General features: G+C 43.2%; 1 protein-coding gene across 2 annotated transcripts; it reads left to right on the plus strand.

The window, feature by feature from the left end:
* The first annotated feature begins 1,199 nt into the window (after nt 1-1,199).
* Nucleotides 1,200-25,444, plus strand: LOC110563352 (liver carboxylesterase 1-like). Of its 2 annotated transcripts, XM_021660404.2 has the most exons (14): nt 1,200-1,251; nt 2,585-2,789; nt 5,182-5,329; nt 8,472-8,605; nt 11,236-11,389; nt 13,864-13,968; nt 15,102-15,206; nt 18,397-18,435; nt 22,291-22,431; nt 23,382-23,462; nt 23,711-23,858; nt 24,233-24,364; nt 24,871-24,943; nt 25,200-25,444. In XM_021660404.2, the coding sequence occupies exons 1-14, from the start codon at nt 1,200-1,202 to the stop codon at nt 25,378-25,380; spliced, it is 1,698 nt and encodes a 565-aa protein (XP_021516079.1). In that variant the 3' UTR covers nt 25,381-25,444. The 2 variants fall into 2 exon arrangements, with proteins under 2 accessions (XP_021516079.1, XP_060249253.1); XM_060393270.1 differs by lacking the exon at nt 18,397-18,435.
* The last annotated feature ends 116 nt before the right edge of the window (nt 25,445-25,560 follow it).

A 25,560-nucleotide genomic window follows, 5' to 3' on the forward strand; every position in this document is an offset into this window, starting at 1 on the left:
GTCCTCCACCACCCGGCAAATACCACTGAAAGAGCGACAGAGTCGAACACCCCTGTCCAAATTGCCATCCCTTGGGTGGAAAAAGACCAAGAGAGAAGCTTTTCTTTTCGTAAGCTGTGATCATCCATCCTTGATGCTTATCCCGAGCGCCACTCCTCACTGCCCCTGCTTCAGGTCCTGCTTCCAGATCTGTGCCTTGAATTCCTGGTCTGACTTCCATCAGTGATGGACTGGGTCATGGGAGCTTTAGGCTGAAATAAGTCCTTTCCTCCCCAAGTTGCTTTTGCTCATGGTGATTATGACAGCAATAGCAATGCCACTGTGCCCAGCACAGACTCTGGAACCTGGAAGGGGCACACAGAACACAGCATCTGTCCAGGGCTCTGGCAGCAGGTGTTCCCCGAAGCACTGGGAGATGACTGCAGTGACCAGGACCCTTGGTCAATCTAATGCCTGTCACTAGCTAGTGATGATGGCCGAGATAGTTGCCTGTATGTAACTAAGTGACTGTGAATGGCTCATTTTCCACACAAGCAGCTTGTTTTCAGGTTTAGATTGTTTTGCAAATTTGATAGGTCGTTATTTATATTTCCCCATGTACTATTTCCTTTTTAATTTTATCATTGTTTAATTTTTAAGTACATTGACATATCTTCCAAGTTCATCTTTAATTTATTGCCTGTAATACTGGCCTTCTCTTTGTAGAAATGAAAGTATTCAATACACAGAAGATTTAGTTAGATGCCTCATGGTAAAGTCACAACAGCGGTGGCTTGGGTCAAGTGCATGATCATGTCTAAACTTACACGCCTAGCACCATCAGAGATGGCAGGCCACAGCAGCTAGGGGATGTGTCCTAACACCCTAGTTGAGCAACACTGGGGAGTCAACCTGCTCTACACTGTTGCCCTGATGATATCTGACTCTGGGGCTGGGGTTCCACAATAGAGAAGGTCTTATGTGCAAAGTTGGATATGTTTAGGCCCGTCGACCTTAGAATTGTTGCAGAGTGTTCAGATGAAAAAGAGTAAACACAACTTAGTGGCCCTAAAGGATTTGGGGAGCCCTTTTGAAGGCAGAGGTGTTTTCTGCCACATTAGATAATGAAATTGGTCTGCTTATGCAGGATGGGGATTGAGGTTTGGGGCGGGGACAGCATGTTCTTTAAGAGGAATGCGGAAGAACTGTTGCCATCCATAATGTGGTTCCACGCTCTGGTCTTGGCTTCTCTCTATGCTTGCATGGCTTACGGTGAGTCCCATGTAATACAAATATATAGAAGCCCTGTTCCAGGGAAGAGGTGGACAGAACTGCAAGGGATGAAGGGCTTGGTTCTGTGGCATGCTTTATTCTCCCAGCTTGTGCTTGATTTTGGTGCAGTCATATCTCACCAGCCTTGGCCATGACAGATGACACAGAAGACCATAAAATTCCTGAGACCCTGCTGTAGGCATCAGGTTCAGGAGGCCAGCATGTTAACTGCCAGCTTGGGGGGGGATTAAGAGCCTGGATTATTTCTCCTTTGATTCTTAGTATAATGTCTAGCTGGATCTGAAATATCTAAAATAGATGTTTAAAACATTTTAGCAGAATATTAAAGTATCAACCAGTAGCTGGAATGTGGGTCTAAAGCCAGCTCAGGCTGTTGGCTCTGTATCTTTCGGCCAGGCATTTGTTTTCCTGTGTCTGACTAACCCCTTCTCTAATACAGAGATAAGCCTAAGAAGATAATCTTAATGGGCTGTAGTGTGGAGAAAATGGTGCTTGTTTCTGGCACACTTAGGATAGCTAGAGGAGAATACATACATAGGACATGAATGTTGCCAAAGGACACCTGGCCATTCAGAAAGTTTGGGATTGAGAGACTGTGGACAAAGGCCTTTAACATGTTTCTCGTTGAAGGAAGCGGGGATGCAGAGGAAACTGGTGTGTAGGACTGGATATGTGGAGTTATTTCAGAAAACTGTGGGGGCACATTGGTGTTTTCCAGTGTTCTGGTATTCAGGTTTGCATGACCAGGACAGGCTAGGAACAGCTCATGCTATGAGAACCAATTAAAACTGTGTCTAGAGTGTGGATTCTGGAGTGGCTGTATGCAGGGAGTGATGGTTCCCCCAGTCCTCAAACTAACTCCAGCAATCTTTTCTTTTTGTTTGTTTGCTTTTCAAGACACAGTTTTTCTGTGTAGCCTTGGCTACCCTGTACTCATTTTATAGATCAGGCTGGCCTCGAACTCACAGAGATCTACCTGTCTCTGCCTCCCTGAGTGCTGGGATAAAAGGTGTGTGCCACCATGCCCTCCTGGCTTCCAGAGTTTTTAAGAGAGAAACCAAAGTCTTTAGAAGTTCTAGATTTACAATCATTTTGCCTGGACAATTTTATAACTCCAACTCTACTTTATTCATTCCATCATTCTTGTGAGTGATGAAGAAATATTTAGCCCATTTTATGTGAGAAGACACCATGGTGTAGAGGGTTAATGTGACTTTCTCAAGGTAGCATGCATAGATAGTGGGGAAATGTCTGGAAACTGGGTCTGCACTTTCATTCTTGTGTGTTCTTGCTTCTTCTCCATGTCCACCAGGGCACACATTGTCACCACCTGTGGTGGACACTGTTCACGGCAAAGTCCTGGGGAAGTACGTCAGCTTAGAAGGATTCACACAGCCCGTGGCCGTCTTCCTGGGAGTCCCCTTTGCCAAACCCCCTCTTGGATCCCTGAGGTTTGCTCCACCACAGCCTGCAGATCCCTGGAGCTTGGTGAAGAACACCACCTCCTATCCTCCTATGTAAGCCACTGGGGTGGCCCTGGGCCTCGTTCAACAGGGACACTCTGTCTCAATGCTGCAGAAAGGGGTCAAGGGCGGTTCTTTGGTCAGCTGTATTTTTTTCTGGAGTCCTTAAGAACAGTGTAGGAATTAAAGCAGTCCAGAATTGTCACAGCTTTTTAGAGCCCTTCTTCACCATGTGTTTGTCAAGGGTCCTTGACAGGTGTGCCCTGGTAGTGTGAATCCATGAACAAAGGAAACAATGATCTTCGTGATACTGGCTGTTAAGAGACAACGAGCAAATTAAGAAACGATTTAGAGAATATGCTAGGATATGCTAAGCGCTTTGATGAGGTAAAGAAGTCGAAATCAAAGTTCGTGTCCGTTGTATCTTGAATGCTGGTGGGGCGGTGGGGTCTGAGTATGAATAAATGTGGGAGGCTGGCTGCAAATTCAGCCTGGCTACCTTCTCCTGGGCTGAGTGCTGGCAAAGTGGGCGAAGAAAGCTGGAGGTTCCAGGTGGCCTGATGGCCACTCCCTGAGCTGGCAGGCATCTGCTGGCATCAGGTCAGACAGCACCCATCTCCTCGGGGCCTTCTGAGGGTTCCCACACCCCTACTTCTTTTGGGCTTCTTGCTGTTTCTTTTTTTTCTTTAAAAAAAAAAAAAGAAAGAAAGAAATGTTGAGAAACACAGGAAGTGGAGACAGCAAAACCACACACCATTTCATCACCCAGAGAGAATCTCTGGTAACATTTCAGTCATGCTTTTTCATCCTTTTATCTGTGGCGTACTTTCTTCCTGATCCTGCATATAGGCACTTGGGCTGACTCTTCACTCATAAGAATATCATCAGTACCATAACCATTCCATCCCATCATTATCACAGCCTGATATAAGAAAGCTATCTTAATTTTGCTATTGAAATACAGTTTATTTACTCAATTTCTCTTTTGGAGGGGTCATTAAGTTGGCTTTGATATTCTTGGTAAAATAAATAAGAATATGATAGATATGTTTTAGTTAAATAATCACACACTTCCATGAATATTTTAGTCCCAGAAATTACATTATTGAATCAAACAATATGCACTTTTGGCTTATTTTCTCTTCATAAATATTCTAAATAAACATGCTTCTTTCAGTGATATATGAGAAATTCTTATTTAATAGCTGCTTGCCAATGTTTGGATGGACTTAATCAAAGAATGCTTTTTTTTGTGGTTGTTAAATAAGGAAAACAATAGTATAAAACTCACATTAACAATGTATACCATCGGATCTTTGTGCTATATTTATGTAGATACTGGTGAAGTTGAACTCCTTTTCTTCTTTGATATTTGAAAATTAAAATATGTTATGAATATCATTCCTCCTGCTATTGTTGACATAGGACACACTCTCCAAGATGGAGAATCAGAAATTCATTTCTACTATCTCAGATTCTGCCACTTGACAGTTATGTGATTCTGGTACCAGAGAACCTCAGTTTCCCCTTTTATACTATAGATAGCATGCTTTCCTTAGAGTCCACTGAGATCAGCGAATGTAGATTGTAATTTACCTGGAGTATAAACACTATGTTGTCCTCCTGGCCATGGTATGTTGGATGGTTTCTCTAATCAACCTGTGCCTTACTTTTCTCATTTATAAACAGAGGATATAAAAGAACATGCCTATGGTTGATCCAGAGCTTAAATGAGTTGTTGCATGAAGGGAATTTTTAAACCAACTTTGAGAACCAGTTCACATTAATAATTACAATCTAAGAATAACAGCTGAGACCTCTTATCAGGGATGCAGACAATGGTTACTGGGGTGTGTGGGTAACAGAACCTTAGCAGTCTAAGGCTGCAAGTTCCCTAGAGCCAGCATTCTTCCCACCTGTATCTGGAAGATTAGGGAGCTGAGCAGAAAAGAAATTCTCCCAAGGTCACCCAGCACCTTGGAGGAGTTAGTGGCTGAGGAAGGACGAGAATGCAGATCCTTGTCCCACAGAGATATGGCCCCTGACCTGCAACAGCCTGTCAGTCTGTGGAGGTAGTTCTGGTGATGCAAGTCTCTCAAGAACTGGATCAGGTTTTTCTGGTGGAAAAGTAGGCCACCCTATAGCCTATACAAAGCCTAGCAGAAGAAAGTCCATTAGGCTGGGCAGGAAGGGCCATCTTCCATGTCAAGTCAGCATGCAAGCAACCCCTTTAGTTGACTAAGGCAGCCCAAGCCTTCCAGGAAGAGGAATGATGCCACATTTTACCCTCAGCAGAATCCTATATTTCCTCAGGAACCACAAAGACCCTCTTACCCTTTGATACCAATCTCATCTCCAGCTTCAAACTTCTCAGTGCAAAGCTAGCCCCAGGTGACATGTCCAGGATCTGTCTGGTGGAATCTCAGATGTTCTTTCTCCCTCCCAGGTGCTCCCAAGATGCTGTGGCAGGGAAGATGCTCTCTGATTTCTTCACCAACAGAAATGAGAGTATTCCTCTCACATTTTCTGAAGACTGTCTCTACCTAAATATTTACACTCCTGCCGACTTGACAAAGAACAGCAGCAGGCTACCGGTAAGCATCGGGCCCACTGATCTGGACTTTTGATTTCCACCATCTGGCTTTTCTGTGCAAGTGGAATGGGGTGAAGGAAGCTTGGGACAGGTGCTTCATGGGCCAGAACTAATTGGGAAATATAGAGCATCCTATAACTATTGGGAATGCAACTGTTCCTTCTCTCATGCTGTCCCAGTTATGTCAGTCAGACTGTGGTATAGATTGCTGTCCATCTCACTTTTCCAAGTTCCTTTATGCTAACAGAAGACTAACTTGTCTTAGTTACTTGAAATAGAGTATGATCCCCAAAACAGCCCTGCTCTAATTTGCAGCAAATTAAAAATGAAGAAGATCTTAGAGAAAAATGAAGAACTTTTTGTTTTATAGACAGAGAAACTGAGGCATAATTGAAGAGAAGGATGTCAAACATTAGTGATAGAGGATAAGAGCTTGGATTTTCTGATCTTTAAACCATCATTTTTGGTGTGAGCAAAAAATTACAGGAGGCTGTTGAGTTTTTCTCTGCCTTTGGTTTCTCTCATCTATCAGTCTTGATGCTTCTGGAATATCCATCTCTATCCTATTCTCCCACCTTAATTCTCCCCAAAAGATGTGGTCCCCAAAATTTGGGGGGAGAGGGTGCTGAAAGATGATGATCTATCTTTTGAAACCTTTTCCATGCTTCTGAGAGATCACAAACTTTCTCTATCAGTTGGAGTGGAGACTTTGAATTTCTTGAAGTAGAAGCTGACTGGAATCCCCGAATCATTAGACATATAGTTTGAAACTGTCATTTTGTAGAAAACACAAATTTTACATGGTTAAAGTACAAAGTGTAGCCAGCTGTGGTGGTGCACGCCTATAATCTCAATGTGCAGAGAAGCAGAAGCAAGTGAATCTCTGTGAGTTTGAGGCTTACCAAGCAAGTCCAGGACAGTCAACGTTACACAGAGAAATCCTATCTTGGAAAACAAAACAAAAAAGTAAGCATGAATAACATGACTACACTAACCAGTGGTCCCAGGACAGACAAGAACCATTGAAACCATGACGTGATTGCCTTGGCTCATCCATGTGATCCAGGTGTTGTGTAGTTTTCTCTTTAGAGTGTAGCTGAAACAACAACAAATGCCTTGACGGTTATATATTGACAATATGACAAGATACAAAAGAAGATTTTTAAAAAGGAATCCAAAGGTAGCATGGGTTAAAAGGAAGATATTGTGAGGTTTTTGCCTCTGAATGACAGTGTTAAAAGAAAAAGAATAATTTAGAGGATTAAAACATAAAGTAGGATTACAATGTTCTCAGACTGAAGAATCCTGGAAGCAAATAACACCAAGAATGGGTTAAAAAGTTATTTCAAATGCTTGGAGGTCAGTTATTGTAAAGCACAAATTATACATTTTTCTTTATTGGCAACATTATAATATTTTTAAATACTCTTACTGTGGAAGGAGGAGAAGAGAGAGAGAGAGAGAAAGAGAAAGAGAAAGAAAGAGGGAGAGCTACTGGGCTTGGCATAGACTTTTGAAACCTCAAAACTTAACTCCAGTGATGTACCCACTTCACCAAGGCGTCCAAAAAACAAAACCAAAAACAAACACCAAGGCCACACCTCCAAATCCTTCCAAAGCAGTTCCACCAACCTGGGTCCAAACTTTTAAATATTTGAGCCTATATGGGGGTCATTCTCATTCACACCGCCAAGGGGGCATGCATGGTCTTGAGATAATCACCATGCCTAGAAAGTTTAACTCACCACGAAAGAGTTAACTGATATAAAGTATGAATTCAGATCAATGAAGAGTCCGGGAGTGAGTATTGGGGAAAACAGCACATCCTGGGTCCTTCCTGTGTCTGCAGTGAAGTTATCAGCATGAAGGCAGGCTGTGGCACTCAGGGTGGTTGTAAAAGGCATGCACTTCCAGGTGACACAAAGTTGGCTGGTGGGCTGAGCATTGGTGACAGAAGATGCTTTTAGTATCCTTGCTGAGCACTGGCAGACTTTGGGGGCTGGCTTCTTTGAGTCAGGATGAGGAAAAGACTATTGGGCCTTGCTATTAAGGGCAAAATCTAGCGTTACTGGGTAGTCCTTGAGCTCAGTGCTAAAATGACGGATTCCCTTTCTCAGCCGTGTTCTCCCCTCTCTGCCTGATTTGGGGAAACCCCAGATTCTCTAAGGAGTGTCACATAGCCCTCAGAAAGACTACAGGACCAGCCATTTCCCAATAAGAAACCCATCAGTGTGCAGATGAGGGCTCCTGGAAATACCCTCTAGGTGTTAATGAGATGTCTTGGGGTACTTTATCTTTCAAACAATGACCTTTTCTCATACATCTAACCATACCTAGAGTACTCTCCTCCCATACCCTCTCCCTGCCACTGCCAGTGGGATAATTAAGTAGCGTGTTCCCCTTCTTATGACAGGACTATGCTGCTGCCTGTAAATAAAGTATTTCTGGCACTCCTAGCCCCAGCACGTCACCCTTGAACCCCTCTCACTGTCCAAGGTTTGTAAGTCCCTGTTTTACATGAAATAAAGGGGAGCACCACCATCCAGTTTACTAAAGATCATCTGAGACTCATCATTTATTCTGGGGAAGGAAGGGCTCCCCTCCTCCCTGAAGGATTAGCCACTGGACTCCCAGGCTTGGCTGCTGGCCTGTCAGCCTTCCTTCTGGCCATCTCAAACTTCCAACGTTCATCAGCATGTCAGCGCAGATCACTGACGCCATCTTTCTCTAGCCACGCCACCCACCGCAGTGCCCAGTTGTGAAGGAGAGCAGCCGTTCTGTGAGCCCAATCCAAATCTGGCTCCTGCCACAGCCTCTTGGTTTCAGAGTCTGAGCCTCTGTTACCAGCTGTTCTCAAAGCAGCTTCTGACTCACAGGAGTCAAGCTGGGCCCTGGTTGCCACCTGGGTTGGGTTTCAGAGCCCTGAGTTTCTTGCTGCCATCTGGTCTGGTCCTGGCAACCCAGATAAAAGAACAGTAGTGCTTATTTTAGAGAAATCCTTTCTCCTGCACCTCTCTTGGCTCTGTGTTACACCCTTCTTGGCCCAGAGACCATCATTCCTGGGAGACAAAAGACCAGAACAGAGAGCGTCTAATGGCCTTCCAAGTTCTGTTTCTTATGACCCTTGCTGTTGTGTGCTGCAGGTGATGGTGTGGATCCATGGAGGTTCTCTGGTGGTGGGCGGAGCATCGACCTATGATGGACTGGCCTTGTCTGCCCATGAAACTGTGGTAGTGGTGGCCATTCAGTACCGTCTTGGCATCTGGGGATTCTTCAGGTAGGGCATTGCAGACAGCACATTAGTTCCCATAATAATCTATTGCATATTGATAGAACAGAAATAAGAAAAAGTTGAATTTAGCTTTTTTTCTTTTTTGGGAATCAAAGTCCAAGTACAAATGACCTCATAGTGGCCTCTAGTGAGGACTTTTATCTGCATTGCCACATAGCCTATAGATCAAAATGGAGTCTTTAGCCTCAGTATCACATCTCATGGTGGTAGAGGAAAAAAGAGGTTTGTTCTTCCTATAAGAGCTTTCTCTTGGTAACTCAGGGTCCCATACTACACAGATACCTTCCCAGTGCAGCACCTAATGACCTCATCATCTCTCATTGGACCTTGTATTTTATAGAATCCATCACTGTATATTCTTGACATTGGGAAGCAATAAACCTTTGTATCACAAACCACATGTATGCCACAACAGCTGCAAAGTCAAAGATTAGGACCCAGTTCTAGTGATGCAATTTCTCGTGGAGCTCTTCATTCAACTCAAAGAGCATCTGGTCCCTTCATTATTAGACCTCACTCACTTCTTCATTTTGTTGAAATATGGTAATTTGGGGGTCTTTTCTAATCACCCACTCTTGCTTCCAAAGAAAGTGACACAGGGCCCTAGTAGATTTGTTCAACAAGTTTTAAAGCACTAGAGTTGGGTTGCTATTCATCTATTCTAACCCTCTTTGCTAGTCTGGCTGCTTCTCATCCACACAGCCCAAATTACTTGTCATATTGGTCCTGCCAAGGCTGCTTCTGTTCTGTCAGGTTGGTCCTCATCATGAGCTCCTCATGGCCATGTGCTTTATCTTCCTCTTCTTCCTTCTTCTCTTTCTTCTTCTCTGCCTACCTTGTGGTCCCTACCTGAGACCCCTCCAACTGGGAACAGAAGTCCAGCTTCCTTGTCCTCTCTTGCCCAGCTATAGGCTGGTAAGCTTCTTTATTAACTAATCAGAGATTTTGGGGAGCGGTGTTTGTTCAACATTGATCAATGATCATGACCATGCCCACATTTGGACTGCAACCAGATCTCAGGGCACTGAAATCAGCATCTGAATACACAGAGCAACAGAGCAACCCACAACACCATTCCCCAGCAATGCCTGACTATCTATTTGTGATCATTTGTGCTGTTTCTCCTGCTTTGATTCTCACTCCTGATGTGTTTTTTATGGCCCATTCTTCATGTTCTCACTTCTGAAACACTCACCTCTGTTGACCTGTGCTGGCAGTACACCACTTTCCATGTGTGGTCAACATGCAGCACTGGTGATTGAATGCTATACATCTTCTCATATGGATGGAAAGAAGGGAAAGCCTCCTGAAAGAACTTAGTGAGTGCTTCTGCATGTTTTCATCTGCCCCTGCCACCCCAGCTGCCCTTTCCCCAGGCCAACTGTGATTTTCCTCATTACTCCCCCTAACCAAATGTGACTCACTGCACCAGCCATGGACAGTTACTACTGCCTTCTTGAGATGATCCTTCTCCCGGCTTTAGTCATATTCCACCTTGCTGGTTGCTCCTTCTCCCTCTCCAGTAAAGTTCCTGAGTGATCCTGGCAGTACTTTTACAGCTCCCTGTTTATAGTCCTTTAAACCCCAGGTGCTCAGCTTTAACTACCTCTTCTTGTTTCCCTGGGCTGTCTACAGGATGCCTTTAGAGAGGTATATGGAACTGTAAACTCCATTTATCTCCCCAACAAAGATATCTCTTTCCTCAAAGGTTCCTGCATAGCTGCTGACAGCTCCATCTTCCACTTTCTTCAGGATAAAAGCCTCGTGGGAGCCTGGATTCTTTCTCTACTACCCTACATTTAGTTCCATATCAAATTTTTTTGGCTTCCTTTTGAAATATGCTCAAAATGTAACTACCTTGAATCAACTATTTCTGCCTACTAATCAAAGCCCTATGCCTTTGACCTGGGTAATTATCATAACTGCTTATTGTCATAATATTGCTAATACCTTGATTAGATTACACATATGTCAGAGTGAGTTATGACTCACCGCTAGAGAGGGCCCCAGCTCGGTCTAGGTTTACAAGGACATGCAAGTCCTAGACAAGGCTCACAGCCATGGTCTTCCCAATTGCACACTAGTAACATACATAGCTTTTTTCCCATGGCCCTAGGGCATTTGTACTTACTCTATACCTTTCCTTAGATATTTCTGAGACAGGTCTCATTCTTTTCAGGTCTCTATTAAATGCCATTGCCTCAAAGGATTCTCTATGGTTATGAAATCTTAAATTCTTCCCTTTAGACCTCCCCCTGTCTCTTTGCCCATTTTACTCTTTCCGCTAGAGGGTATTATGCCCTCTTTTCATCTGTCTGATTCTGGTTTTCAGTGAGAGCTAACTGTAGCCAGAAGGTTTTGTATTGTTTCCAGTTGTGTTCTAGGTCTTAGACCACTTTTCCTTACATAATGGATCCTCATCACACACTTCCTGAGAGAGGAACACCTCACTTAGAACAATGCTGTGAGGATGAGGGGTAGATGTTGGTCCCTGCATCAGGGATACACAACCAGCCTTATTCCAGAAAAATCCCACACTAAGGACTTCTAGCCAATTTGTAGTCCTCAGAACTATGTGCCATATCTGTTCATACTTACATCCTATTCCCTTGCAGCACAGGGGATGAACACAGCCGGGGGAACTGGGGTCACTTAGACCAGGTGGCTGCACTGCGCTGGGTCCAGGATAATATCGCCAACTTTGGAGGGGATCCAGGCTCTGTGACCATCTTTGGAGAGTCAGCAGGAGGTGAAAGTGTCTCTGTTCTTGTAAGTGTCCCTGGCAACAGGCCTCACACCCAAGTTTTATGTGGCTGCTAATAGGATCTCTTGGTGACCAATCAGTCCAGACATGGCACTTTTGCTCTCAGAGTTTAATCTACTTATTGCATAACGTTGAGCTAAGGATCAACTTCTCCTTACCCTCAGAAAGCTTAGAACTCAACTTTACATACTGGGGCCATAGCAATAACCAATTTTGTATGTGCAGGTGTCACTATCTACTTTTTCATGTAGAGTATTTTCCTCTTTGTGTTAGAACAGCGTTAGAACTCAGTTTACCATTCATGAGAACTAGGGGTAGACAGAGAATACAAATAAGGAAAAGACAAGAACATGAGTTAGACAGAGTGTTATTCAATGGTTCTAAAGGTAGATCTGTATGTTGGGGGACTTGGTTACTGGCAAGGATTTTCTCTGAGGTGGTATCAAGGCTTTTCTACTCTTAAGAGGGAGAACAGCTGGATTTGAGGAATGGAGGGTGGGTGCTGTTAAAGGTGGATGAGGGGAAGAATGAGTGAATTAAGATATAGAGAGTATGGGACACAGACACAGTCCAGAGGGACAATGCCATGTTTTCTCAGTGTGGAAATAGGCTGTGGCCACTGAGGACACAGAAGGTGTTGGGGGCTTGTGCAAGACGCTGGATGCCTCAGACATGAGCAAAGGATTATCTCTAATACCTCGTTGTTCAAATACATATTTGACATTGTGAAAATATTTTAGTGTGTTTTTGAAGTACAGTAAATATTATATTTTAAATAAGCCTAAAAAAGCAACCTGGGGACTCACCATCCAGGCACTGTAAGTGTGGAAGTTTTGACAAACACGTCATAGTTCTTCCAAATTTCATTTCTCTTTCCTCTTTCTGTCTCCCCTACCTTTCTGTTATCTTGTAGTCTTTGCGACAGGATCTCACTATGTAGCCCCAGCTGGCCTGAAACTTGCTATGTAGACCAGGCTGGTACTGAACTCACAGAGAGCTTCCTGCCTCTGCTTTCATAGTGTTGAGATTAAAGGTGTGTGCCATCATGCCAAGTTCTACTTGTGTCTATCTTTACCTACCCATGTAGCCTTTCTTATTATCTACTTACAATTTTTAAACTATTTTAATATGGTGTGAATATTTCCCCAAATAGTAAACCCTCTTATGTAACATTATCTTTTAGAATTGGAAGACATTCCATGGTTGAGATCACTGGTCTTTAACCTAGCCAGTCTCCTAAATTTAAAATATTGAGTTTGCCCTACACCATTTTTCTGGAAGGATCCTTCAGCTAGACAGGTCCTAGGCCCTAGGGGAGAACCTGCCAGTATTATTCTGCCAACTGAACATAGTCTTAACATAACCTTTAACAACTTACTATGGTACCTACAGGTTAGTGCATTTTTCAACCCTCATCAGAGAAGCTTCTTTTTTAGTAGACAGTGATTAATGAAGAGACCTGCAACTGCTCAAAGTGCAGAGACTGAGGGACTGTAGAGTGCTCAGCCCTAAATGGGGTATCTACCTCACACCCCTCCTCCCCAAGACTCCAGGATTATTGCAGAAGTGAGAGGATTGTAAAAGCCAGAGGTGGTGGTTGACTGCAACAGGGAGGGCACAACAGGGCAGTGGCACAGATTGCCTCCTGTTAGTTAACTCGTGTCATGTCGTGACAGCACGCACAAGACCTGTGCCAGACCAAAGCAGAGGGAGAATGGCATGGAATTCCATCCTACCTGAGGAACTATTGGCAGTTGATATTTGCTGAGAAAAGCAGTGCTGGTTTTCTTGAAGGAGTTGGTTTCTGCTAGGTAGAAAAGCTCCAATGGATGGCCACACCTTCAAGACTATACGGCTTCATGGGTTTAAAAAAACCTAGAATATAAAATTGGGAAGGTAGAGAAGAGGGGTGGATCAGCGAGGAATTGGGAGAAGGGAGTGAATGTGATCAAAACTCACTGAATGGAATTTTTTTAAGATTTTAAAAAAGAAAGTTTCCCATTGTATCATGAGGAGTCTTAGATATCTCTGCTGCAGTTCCATTATCTTATGCTTTTTCTTCTTTCCTTTTTTCTGCTTTGGCTCACACACAGCACCTCAGGCATATCTCTGAGCTATAATCTTAGCTCTGCTCAATTTTTTTATAGTTCGAAATAATTTTTCATAGGATTAATTCCAAGTCATAGAAGCAGTTAAATAGAACTTGAGGTTAGGGATTACTAACTCTTTTCCCGATAGTTTTGTTGTTATAATCGGGTACTTAATAAACACTTCCTGTTCTGATTCTTACTCCAAACTCTGGTTCCACACCAGTGAGGTTTTCTTAGGAAATTTGGTCCCACAGGGAGCCTGGGATGCCTGCTGGATAGATGATTGTGTCTGTGGGGCTCCAGCATCTTAGGTGAACAGCCAGGGCTAAGGAGCTGATAGAGAGACACTTAAAGGGCAAATGAATATAAAGCCTGCCTCTTCCCGTCAGGTGCTGTCTCCTCTGGCCAAGAACCTCTTCCACAGGGCCATTTCTGAGAGTGGTGTGTCCCTCACTCCTGGTATGGTCAGGAAAGATGTCAGACCTGTGGCTGAGGTAAGATATACCTTGTACAGTTCCCATTCTTGGAAGCCTCTCTTACCTAAGGATTCAGGTCTAAGACAGATGGGATCCCAGCACAGAGAAGGGAAGTGGGCGCAGCCCCAGAAGCACTGTTTGCAAAGCAAAAAACGGTGTTCTCCGAGGAACTGTCATTGGGCAGACTATGTACTATGGACCTAAGGGCAGGCCCATAGGTCCAAAAATGGCCAACACAAAATGAACCCAGTGACAGTTTTGGAGTTTTTGTTTTTGCTTTTTTTTGTCTCATAACACTTTGTCTGTTTTTATTATTATTTTTTTTATCTTACAGATCCTTTGCTTATATAAATTTTATGGTATTTCTATTTGCGAATGTGTGTGTATCTGTGTCTGTATGTGTTTCTTGTGCCTTTTCTTTGCCCCTCCCACCACATATTTTGTTATTTTCAGGTGCCTGTTTGTTTTCTAATGAGAAGAGAGAGAGAGAGAGAGAGAGAGAGAGAGAGAGAGAGAGAGAAAGTGAGGATTTGGGAGGTGGGGAGGGGAAACCGTAATCAGAATATCCTGTATGAAGAAAACTAATAATGTTCAAGAAATCCCAGAAGTGAGAATGGCTGAGCAGGAAGGCCTGCAGGCCTCCATCCAAACCACATTCTTTAAGCTTGGAAGCGTCTCTGTGTAAACTGTGCTCTCTAGCCTGCCTGTATGTTTTGATGTATAGAGATATGAAGCCTCACACACCACAGGCATTAGCCCTCCTTAAGTGGCAGGTGCAATAATCACCCTCATCTATTGGAAGAAAAATTGAAACAAATGGTCAGAGAAGGGAAGAGGCTATTGTGAAGCAGACAGTGAAATTTAAGATTCTGTGCTCTTGACTGCACTGAGCACAGCTTGTGTCAAAGACAGCCACTTTGACAATAATGTGTCCATTATTATCTTAGCTACCGGAAATAGAGACATGCCATCATTTCAATTAGAAACAGGTGTAAACCGCTGTTGGTTACACTGCTGTTGTTGGTCTAGAGAATTTTTGGGTACTTCCTTCCTTCTTTAGAGATTAAGGACGGTATCAGATGCCTTTATCTATGTTGATGGAGGGAATGGACATTGATCTTGACCTCTGCTGTTTTTTTGATTTTGTCCAGCAAGTTGCTATTGCTGCTGGGTGTGAAACTACCACCTCAGCTGTCATGGTTCACTGCCTTCGCCAGAAAACAGAGCACGAGCTCTTGGAGACCACACTGAAATTGGTAGGTGAACTCATCAGAATGGTCCCACCTTGTTCCTTGTATCAGGACTTATCTATTATTTGAACTTTGCTTTGGTTGGTCTAGCTAGGGTAAGTTCTCACCCATTAGAAGCCTTTTGAGTCTAACCTGGAATTCTATTATTCAATGTTACTGTGGAATACCATGAATATAAAAACGTCCCATAGCAGCAGGATGAAAAGTATGTTAAAGATTGGGGGTATGACCCGTGTCACAGCACTGGCACAACATGGGCAAAGTCCACATCTCTTCAACCAAACCAAAAGAAATCAAAACAAAATAACAGAACTATATAATAATCTATAACCTATCCTAAAGCAGTGTGAATCATCCAATTAATGCTTCATATCTACTTTAAGAAATTAACAATCCCACATTCCATAACTAATTACTATTATAAATTTTAAGTTGGGGTTATTAAGCACATTTTTAAAAGTATGACAATTTATCTTCACTGGTTAATTATAACTAAAAAAATTGCTTCCTTCCTTTCTTCCCTCCAAGTACTCCCACATACTCCTGAACACTCTCCTTAAAATCATGGCCTCTTTTTTGCAGTATTAGTTATTGCATTCATATATGTATTCAACTATTCACATATATTTCTAACCTGTTCGAGCCATACAATGTTACTTGTATGTGTGTTTTCAGGGCTGACCATTTGGTATTGGATGACCGATTGGCATGCTCTTCCCTGGGGAATAGCATCTCTCCAGCTCCCAGCTCTCTCCAGTTGCCTTTAGTTCTATGTGTAGGGTGAGGACTAATGGGACTTTATCCCATCCACTTTGACATATCCATTGGTGTCATCACTGTTCAGCTCATATTTGGGAATTCATGTTGGTGAGCCTTTATGGTTGTAGAGTCTCACATTATTAGCAGAAACAACTTCTGATCCTCTGGCTCTTACAATCTCTTCACCTCCTCTTCTGCAACATTCCCTAAGCCTTAGGCACAGGAGTGTTTTATGGATACATTCACCACAACCCTGCATATTGATTGGTTGTGGTTTTCTGTTGCAAAGAGAAGTTTTCTTGATGAGGGGTCAAGGCTACTCTTATCTGTGGGTATAAAGACAAATGTTTATAATTGTTGTTAGGGGTTATACTAACCATACCCTATACACCCCCTCACACACACCATACCATACAAATAAGCCCCTGCCTTGTCGGGGTACAGCAGTTCGCAGTAGATGGATCCTAGGACTGGTTCGCATGTATAGGCCAGACCTGATAGCTAAGGTGTATCACTGTGAACACTCTAGTCTTGATGAACACACCACAGGAGAGTGTGGTTTAGAACAAATCAACGAGATTCCTGGCATCCGGGTTTACTAATGCAAGAGAACACTCAGGGCAAGAGGCCTCGAGGAGAGAAAGGAAAGAGCAACAAAATCTTCAAGTGACTCATGTCCTAGGATGTGCACTCAGGAGATGTTACTGAGAACCTACACCACAGCTTTCCATGCTTCTTTATTTTAATTTTTTTCTTTTTGGCAGGTTAAAGACAGAGCACACTATACTTACCACTTATCTATTTCCTTAGGAACTTTCTAGTTCCAGCATTAAATTTTATTTCTCTTGGATTGACTGCTGTATGTATCTAGTCTCTAAGTTCAGGGATATGGTGACCCAACTCACATACAGAACTCATAAAGTTAGAGTGGGGAACAGTCAGGATAGGACAAACTGACTTTTTTTTGATGGGCTATCCTAATTCCTGTTCTATCTCACCTTGAGGCCACTACATCTTTGCCACCAAAGTTGTTTTTGTTCTCCATTTTCCCCAAAGAAGAATTGGGCTGTTGTTACCAGAGCAAACAAGTAGGTAGATGCTACACCCTCTCCAGTGTCGTCAGTGTAGCATATCAATAGATTGTGATACTAGATCGGAGATATGTTTTCTTCAGAAAGATGCTCCCTGGAGGTCCCTAGCAAGAACCCTAACATGGCCATCTAAGCCAAAAAGACGTATTCTGAAAGTCCCATGCTTATTCGGTTGCAAGATTGGATTGATGAGCCTTTTTGCTGTTTCTCTATAATTCTTGGAACAGTACAATTAACTATTCAAGGAAACATTTCTAATAAATTACTAAAAGCTTTAGCAAATAAGAGTAGAAGGAAAATAAAATTTTAGGAGAGATAATAAATCAGATTCAGCATCAGGAATTGCTTGTGGAAAAACCAAACATTGTAGGTAGTAAAGGGACAAGAGTTTTAGGGCTTTCTAAAGAAAATGTTTAATCAGGATCTGTTAGGATAAATGCTCTGGATATTCCCACTGTCGTAAAACTACAATAAAACCATTACCTAACACAGATGTTTATTATGAGGCAAAAAGAAGATAGGCAAACATAGAAGGTCAGAGAGTTTTGTACTATATTATAAGTTTAACAGACAGGCTAGCTCAAGCATCTTATCTCTAAGGAAAGATTGTAAATCCTTAGCAAGCCAAACAGGAGGAATTCCCCTCAATGCTTAACTCTAGGGGGGTTGTAAATCTTTAGCCGACTTGGTTCAGAGGGCAATGACAGCCCCTGGCCTTCCACTCACTAATTAGTAGCAGTAAACTGCGTAAACACCACTAGTTTAAGATTTTGTATTTGCTTTGATTAAAATCTTTTAGGCCAAGATTTTTTGTAGACACTGCTTCTACCAGGTTACTCTTTCAGTTAAAATGTAAACTTTGTATTGTTGGTAAAAAGTCTGAAAATCTGGGAAGTATATCAACTTCAAGACGCTTCTTTATGTAATCACTATAGAAGTGCTAGCTTGACTTCAGTAAATCGCAGTAGATCCAAACCAATACTACTTGGTGTGGTCTCTGTCATTTTGCCTACCTGTGTCTAACCTGATATCCGAACGCCTGATTCTTCCGCGGGTGAGGGACTCCCAGCTGGGCCAGCCCGTGGCAGGTAGAAAAGATAAAGAATACCTAAGGCATAGGCAGTAGGTCTGTCCATGGCTGAGTCTGAGAATCTGCCCCCTGGATGCTACCTTCTCTCATCCCAGCCTGTGCTCATCATCAGCACATTCTGTGTAGGGTCCTTTTACCCTAGGCGCAAGTAAGGAGGAACCAGGCGGGAGAGCCTGATACCCTGGGGATGAGGGTCAAATGATCAGCTTTTACAATGGAAACCGTCTCACCAAAATCTCTACCTGTATCTTCACAGAAACCTTTTAAGGTCAACTTATTTGAAGACCCCAGAGAGGTAAGGACCTTGGCCTTTTGGATTGTTAGTCTTTAGTCTGTCAGTTGATAGTCTTATTAGTGCTATTTTGTGGTTACCTCTGAATGAGAAATTTTCCCTTGTGGAATCACATCATTCCTTGTGTGTATACTGCTGAGACCCTAGGCGGGAAAGTCATTTACCAGGATAACAGCAGTGAACAGAAGGACCAGAGGTAAGTTCCATCTGCCTTCCACTCCAGCAGTCCCTGTCAGCATTTCTGTATCCCCTGCTAAGTTTCACATTATCATTTACACTTTCTACTCCCATTGGGAGGAAGCTACATTAGAACCTTCTACTGTCAAGGGGCCAAGATGCCAGGCTTTAGCAGCCTTCATTGAAAAACAACAAGCATAGGAGGATGCCTAGAGGTAATCTGTGAAGACAGAGGCATGACACCGCTCAGCATTTGGGGAATTCCATCCGTGCCCTCTTTCCTGCCCTTACTACTCTTGGATCACTCATCAGTGGCTCAAGTCTGGGTACATTAGCTATGTAATAATACAGATCTGCCCTCTCTGCTGACTGCATTGGTATCTCAGGACTTCCCTAATGGGTCTTATGAAAATGAGATGAGAGTTTATTTCAACCATTCATAAAAGTTTAAATAAGGATCCACTGCATGGCCAAGTGTGATTTGTCAGTTGAAACAGAGCAGTGAAATAGAGAAGATTCCCTCGTCTATGGAACCTTTCATTTCACTGTTGAGATGTGTGTGTGTGTGGGGGGGGGATGGTAAGGATGTTATGTGTTCACATATAAGATAAAAAAAGAAATTGACAGATGGTGAGAAAATCTGGCCGTGACTTATTGTGAGGAGTAGGGTTGAGGGATGGCTTGGTGAACTGGTGGTATCTTAGCAAAGTTCTGGAGAAGTAGGCCAGCTGTCAGGAAACCTGGAGAAAGAGTGCTCTAGGCAAAGCAAACACAACTGCAAAGTCTTGCTGCAGGGGATAGGTGTGTCTGGAGAAAGGCAGTGAGGGAGTGGCAAGCTTGAGGCTGAAGAGGTGGAGGGGGAATTGGTCACTAAAAGGCTGAGAGGGCTTAGAGTAAAGCAGTGACAGAGTCTCAGGTCTTACAGGGTTCACATGGATGCCTGTCACTGGTATGGTGATGTACACCTTTAATCACGAGGGAGGGAGGCAGCAGCAGGCTGATTTTGGTTGATTCGAGGCCAGTCTGGTCTACACAGGAGTTCCACCGCAGTTGGAGCTATATAGAGAAACCTTGTCTCAAAAAGTAACAAAACAGCTAAGAGCAAACCAAAGTTTACATTTTACTTTCATGTGTGCAGGGAAGGGTAGTATGTGGGCAGAGCACCCAGTTGGGACGATTAGTTGCTCCCAGGGTCCAAGCACCAAGGTGGCGAGGTTGGTTGGATTCTTGGTGTTTCTGGATCACTGACATGACTTGCTGATGGACAGGGAGGAAAGGGTACCCATGGTCTCTCTGAGAAGAATAGGCAATGCCCATGGCTCTACAGTGCAACCACATGCATCCCTGGATGAACAACACTGATGACCATGACTCTCCCGGTTGCTGATTTCAGTGTTCCTCTCACAGATTCTAACCCCAACGGCCTGCCCAATCTCCTTTTTGGTCTTTGACATTCTTCTCCTTCCATTTGATTTTCTGCTCTCCCGTGCCTTTCATAACACTCAGGGTGGTGAGATCCTGTGGAGGAATGGAGCTGTTTACCTGATAGCTGGCAAGTAAAAAAGAAAGGGATGAGCATTGCTGCCTGCTTCGAGACTTCTCCCCAGTGACCTGAAGACCTCACTCACACTGAGCTCCATAGAACAGAGATCTCCCCATCCCTACCCCAGCTACAAGCTTGGGCTGCAGGTCAAACCAACACCCCACCCACTGGGATCATGTAAGACCTAAACTCTAGCACCCCAGTCAGTCACCTCTTCAAAATAGTCTTGGTAGATACTGTGACACAGTAGGACAAATACTGAGCAGAAAAGGAGACACACTACCTGGTGCTTATCTCTCTCACTAGGTGCTCCTCCAGGGCCAGGGAATTTCCTAGAATTAGTCCTGCATACTGACACCTGCTTATTCCTATGTCGTTCCTATGGCAACCGCATTCATTCCAGATCCCACTGTGGATGGAGAGAACTTCCCCACATGGCCACGCACATCTTTTGTCAAATGAGCTGCCCCTGTTGCTAGCTCCCGAGGCTCCCTCTCTGCTCTGCACAGCTATTTTATGGCAGCAGTAGTTGGACTCAGTATTTCTTTATAGCCCGCGTACTGCAAGAGGGTTTGACCCACTTTTTTCATGTTTTGCTTATGTGAAATAATGAATGAGATTCCAGTTAAGGCACCTTGAGTGGAAAGCTCAATGCACATCAAAGCTAATTATGCAACTCAAAGCACTCAGGTTCAGATCTAGATAGAAAAAAAATGCATTCAGTTTCCATAGAAAACATATTCCATAGTCATAGATTCTGTATGTATGAATGACTTGTGAAAACATATTTGCAAGTGCAAGTCAACACTAATGACACTTGGAGCCTTTGGGATTGTGTGCACAGAGCAGCAAGGACTTTGCCAGGTTCCCATGTGTGGTCAGAGAGGGAACTCTTGCCTTCTTGCTTCCTTTCTTGTATTTCCCACTTTATCCTTCACAGACTCTTCAGTGCTGCATTTAAATTTTGTGGTGTTTGCTGTTTCCTCGGGAGAACTTTCAAGAGAACGATGAGGAGTTGTCTGGGGCTCCCATCCACACTTGTCTCTAAGATGCCACATGGAAAGAAGAGCTTCCCTCAGGTCACCTGGCTGTGACGTCACTGTTGCTGGATATGCAGCAGTGCAGCACATCTAAAAGAGGGAGGAGATGTGTCTGTTCGTCTTGCTGTGGGAAAGAACTGCTCCACCCACAATGTTTGATGGACAGCCAGCTAAGCCTGCAGATTCAGAGATTGATTATTTTTTCCCTTTGTCTTGAAGACTTGGTTTTTTTTTTCTTTTTCATTCTTCCCTCCGCTCCTTCTTTTTCCTCTCTTTCTTCTATCCTTCTTTTTGAAGTTAAAGTCTCAGTGTATAACCCAAGCTAACCTGGAACTCAATATGTAGCTCAGATTCACTTCAAACTCAGAGAAATCCTCCTGCCTCCCCTTCCTGAGTGTCAGAATTTCAGGCATGAGCTTCTATGCCCTTCTCATGATGACGATTTTTAATGGAAAGCATGGTTGTGAGACTAAAACCAAAAGAAATTTACAATTAAGTTACTTGGATCAGAAAAATGTTAAGCGTTTTCCATCATATTTTATAAATTCTATATGCAATAATAAGGCTAAACAGCATAATGTGGTTATAAACAGGAATCCCCATACAAATAAGGGCTGGTAAAAATTTTGTAATTAGAGGTGCTTAGGGCTCAAGAATTTTAGTTCTACAATTCTTCTTGGATCAGTGACCCAATATTTGCTAATTCTGTATTTATTGCAACTTTAAAGACATAGATTTTGTGAAGAGCAAGAACTCCCTATGTGTGTAATATCTATATGTATATATATATTCACATGTAAATAAGCCTTAATTATTCACATATTTATAGATTTGTTTATACAAATATTCATATTTTACTATATAGATTTCTTTTAAGTGAAGGTGTCCTGCTCACCACTCTGCTTTACCATTGCTAGCTCCCCAGTAGGAATGTTCTGTCCTCACGTCTCACAGACTTGGTCCCCTTGCTAGGTGCCTTGTTAGCTGCTCATAGCCACTGCAGTCTGGATTCTGGCATTGCGTTCACAAAGGCAGGGTGGGACAAGAGCATTCCTTGGGAAGAAGCAATCACAGACATTGCATTGTTCTCTCCCCTAGAACTGCCCCTTCTTGCCTACTGCAATTGATGGGGTGGTGCTGCCAAAGTCCCCAGAAGAGATTCTCGCTCAGAAGAATTTCAGCACTGTCCCCTACATGGTGGGAATCAACAAGCAAGAGTTTGGTTGGCTCCTTCCACTGGTAAGAAAGTACAGATGCTACAAGACACACCTCACTCTGCTCCTTCAAGGCCATTCTTCTTCACTACCTCTTCTCTGAGTCCAGAAAAGCTGCATTCATTGTCAGGAGTAGACATTGCCATGAACAGCTTCTCTAGGATGGCTCAAATATTTCCTGGAGGCTCTTGTCATGCATCTCATAAACACTGTGTCTTTTCATTAATGAATCCTGAGATGCTCAGGTTGGATGGACCCACAACGATACTAGTCGTGACTTACTCAAAAGGATGTCCTGAAAGGAGGAGAGGGAGGTTCAGGAGAGCTGGGCATGGCCCAGCTCTGAATGTGCTTCCAGTCTGAATGTGCAGTCACAGGCACTGTAGATCTCCACACATGACTAGGCATCTCTGAGGACAGTTAAGCCAGAAGCTAGTTAAAACAGTAGCATAGCCTTTTTGCAATAATGTAACATGTAACTACAGTAAGTTAAACAATTAAGCATGACCTTAACCCAAATCTCTGACACTAAAAGATATGGATCCACGTCTCTGAGTACAGAGGCTTGAGTGCAACCAGCACATGCTGAAAGTTCTGCAGATCTCACTGCAGGAGGGGTTCAGAGATCACCAAGATCACCTGAGTCTGAGGGGTGTGTGGTCTATGTCTTCTGTCTCTGACCTTTCTGCTTCTATATACACTTCCATTTAAAAATTTTTCTTTGACTGGAGGACCAGTATACACTTGTGTATACACATGTGTCAAATACACACACACACACACACACATTTGTGTTTCTTGAATTTCTAAATGTAAGTCATTGATTTTTTATTTTTTCTGATTCATGGAAGATCTATGCTCATCGAGATGCAACAAAAAAAAATTCCACTTTTTTTTAATTGATTTGATTGATTTTCCTTTTGGGTTCTTTCTGCTAATTCTCGAGGACTCACAAGTACTTAATTTCTTCAACAGATTATGGGATATCCACTTTCTGCAGGCAAACTGGACAAGAAGACAGCCATATCTCTTCTGAGGAAGTCCAGCCCCTATCTTGTAAGAGGCTAGGGGATTATGAAAATTGATTGAGAAGCACATAAGGGCTGAGGGCTCATGCCAAATGACAGAAAATTCAATGCTGCAAACATATGTAGGCTTTCACTTTTATGCTGAAAGCCTAGTGTTTTTGACAATCACTCTAGTAGAGACTATAGGGTTAAAGAGGTTCATGATCTCTGAAGACTTCTAATCTGTTACGTGGCTCATGATTTAAGGGCAGGGGCTGCTTCCTTGATCTATTTCAGAACATCCCTGAAGATGTGATTCCAGCAGCCATTAAGGAGTACTTAGGAGGGGCAGAAGATCCCGTCAAAAACAAAGACCTGTTTGTAGACTTGATTGGAGATGTGTTATTTGCTGTGCCATCTGTAGTGGTGGCTCGCCATCACAGAGGTGAGACCCGGGGATTGGTTACTCCAGAGGGTCACCGACATCAGTATTCGTTCCTGACCTATTTACCTTCCAGCATAGACAGATGAGGAAGCTCTTGAGTGTTGGGCCCAAAGTCCTTGTTCTACATAGTCTGGCATGGGCATTGTCCTAGTGTATTATCCGATAGTAAGTAGCTCACGCTGAGGAAAGGATCCAAATGCATGTAGTTAATTTAGAAGGCTCATGATGAAGCACTGCCAACCACATGTTTAATCTATATGATGGAAGCTGGAGAGTTCTAGAGAAAAGTCAGAGTTTCTTTTGGTGTTGGGGACATTGATACCATCGAGGTTTTTGCCTCCGCATGACTTGTACATGGACCTGTGTCTTCTCAGAGGCTGAATCCCCTGTCTACATGTATGAATTTCAGTATCACCCAAGCTTCTCATCAGACCTGAAACCTGGGATGGTGATGGGAGATCATGGAGATGAACTCTTCTCAGTGTTCGGTGCCCCATTTACAAAAGGTAAAGTCTCCTTTTAGTTATGTTGAAGGTAGGAGGCCCGGATTCTGGTCTTGCTTGGGTGTTCTATTCTTGTTTGGGTGGTCTTGTTTGTGTGTTCTCTTTGATCCTAGTTTCATGGGTCATCAAAATGGAGCTGAGTTAACTTGGGCAGTCCCTAGCATTTCTAATGGACATGGAAGAGGACTCTGTTTGTGTGTGTGTGACTTAAAAAAAGACCCAAGACCTGCTAACTATCCTATGAGGCAGAGAAAGCCCTGGGTTATGGCACTTCAAACTTACGGTAAAAGGCTGGAGATATGGTATGGGAAACAAAAGGAGCTGACTGATGGACTATGTGTGCATTGCTGAAAGTGTGAAATTGGCCAGTATTTTATTCAGATGCAGATTTGATATTCAGTTGATATGGGATAATGAGAGTCTACAGCATTGATGGCTCCCATGGCAGTGATGTTGCTGGCCTGTGGACCAGGATGAGCAACAAAGGGCTTTTATCCTCTTCCTCACAGGGGGTGCCCCAGTTGAAGAGATCAACATCAGCAAGATGGTGATGAAGTTTTGGGCCAATTTTGCTAGAAACGGGTGAGACTAGTAACGATGATGGGTTGGGAAATGGTAGATTTTAACGATTAAGTGGTCAAAGACCTGGGCATATGACAATAGTACTTTGACAATGAGAACTCTCTAACGGTAGCCAGGTTGTCCAAGGAGATGTAGCACTTCTCATCTCCAGGGCCATATAGTCCATTGCAGCAATATACCCAGCAATATACCATCAAATTATACAGAAGTGTGGAAGCCACAAAGCAGGTATAAGAAACTTTGATTTTGATTCTAGGAACCCCAATGAGAGGTCATTGCCTGAATGGCCAGAATACAACCAGAATGAAGGATACTTGAAGATTGGTGCAACTACTCAGGCAGCCCAAGGCCTGAAAGATAAGGAAGTGGCATTTTGGACTAAAGTTTGGACCAAAGAGGCAGAAGGGAAGCTTCTCCAAGAAAAAATTGAGCTCTGAATTGGAAGCCCAGCTAGATTTTTTTATTTTAATTTTTTTTTTGGGGGGGAGCACAATGAGGCAAAGTTAGTGTTAGACCATGTGGTGTTTGTAAGTGAAAGGGGATTCTTACTATAGGGGCTTCAGAACTGTGTGATGGGGGCATGGGAAGGCAAGAAGGATGGGGTAGTTATGTCATGG

Source organism: Meriones unguiculatus, chromosome 10, assembly GCF_030254825.1.
Source record: "Meriones unguiculatus strain TT.TT164.6M chromosome 10, Bangor_MerUng_6.1, whole genome shotgun sequence".
NCBI lineage: Eukaryota > Metazoa > Chordata > Mammalia > Rodentia > Muridae > Meriones > Meriones unguiculatus.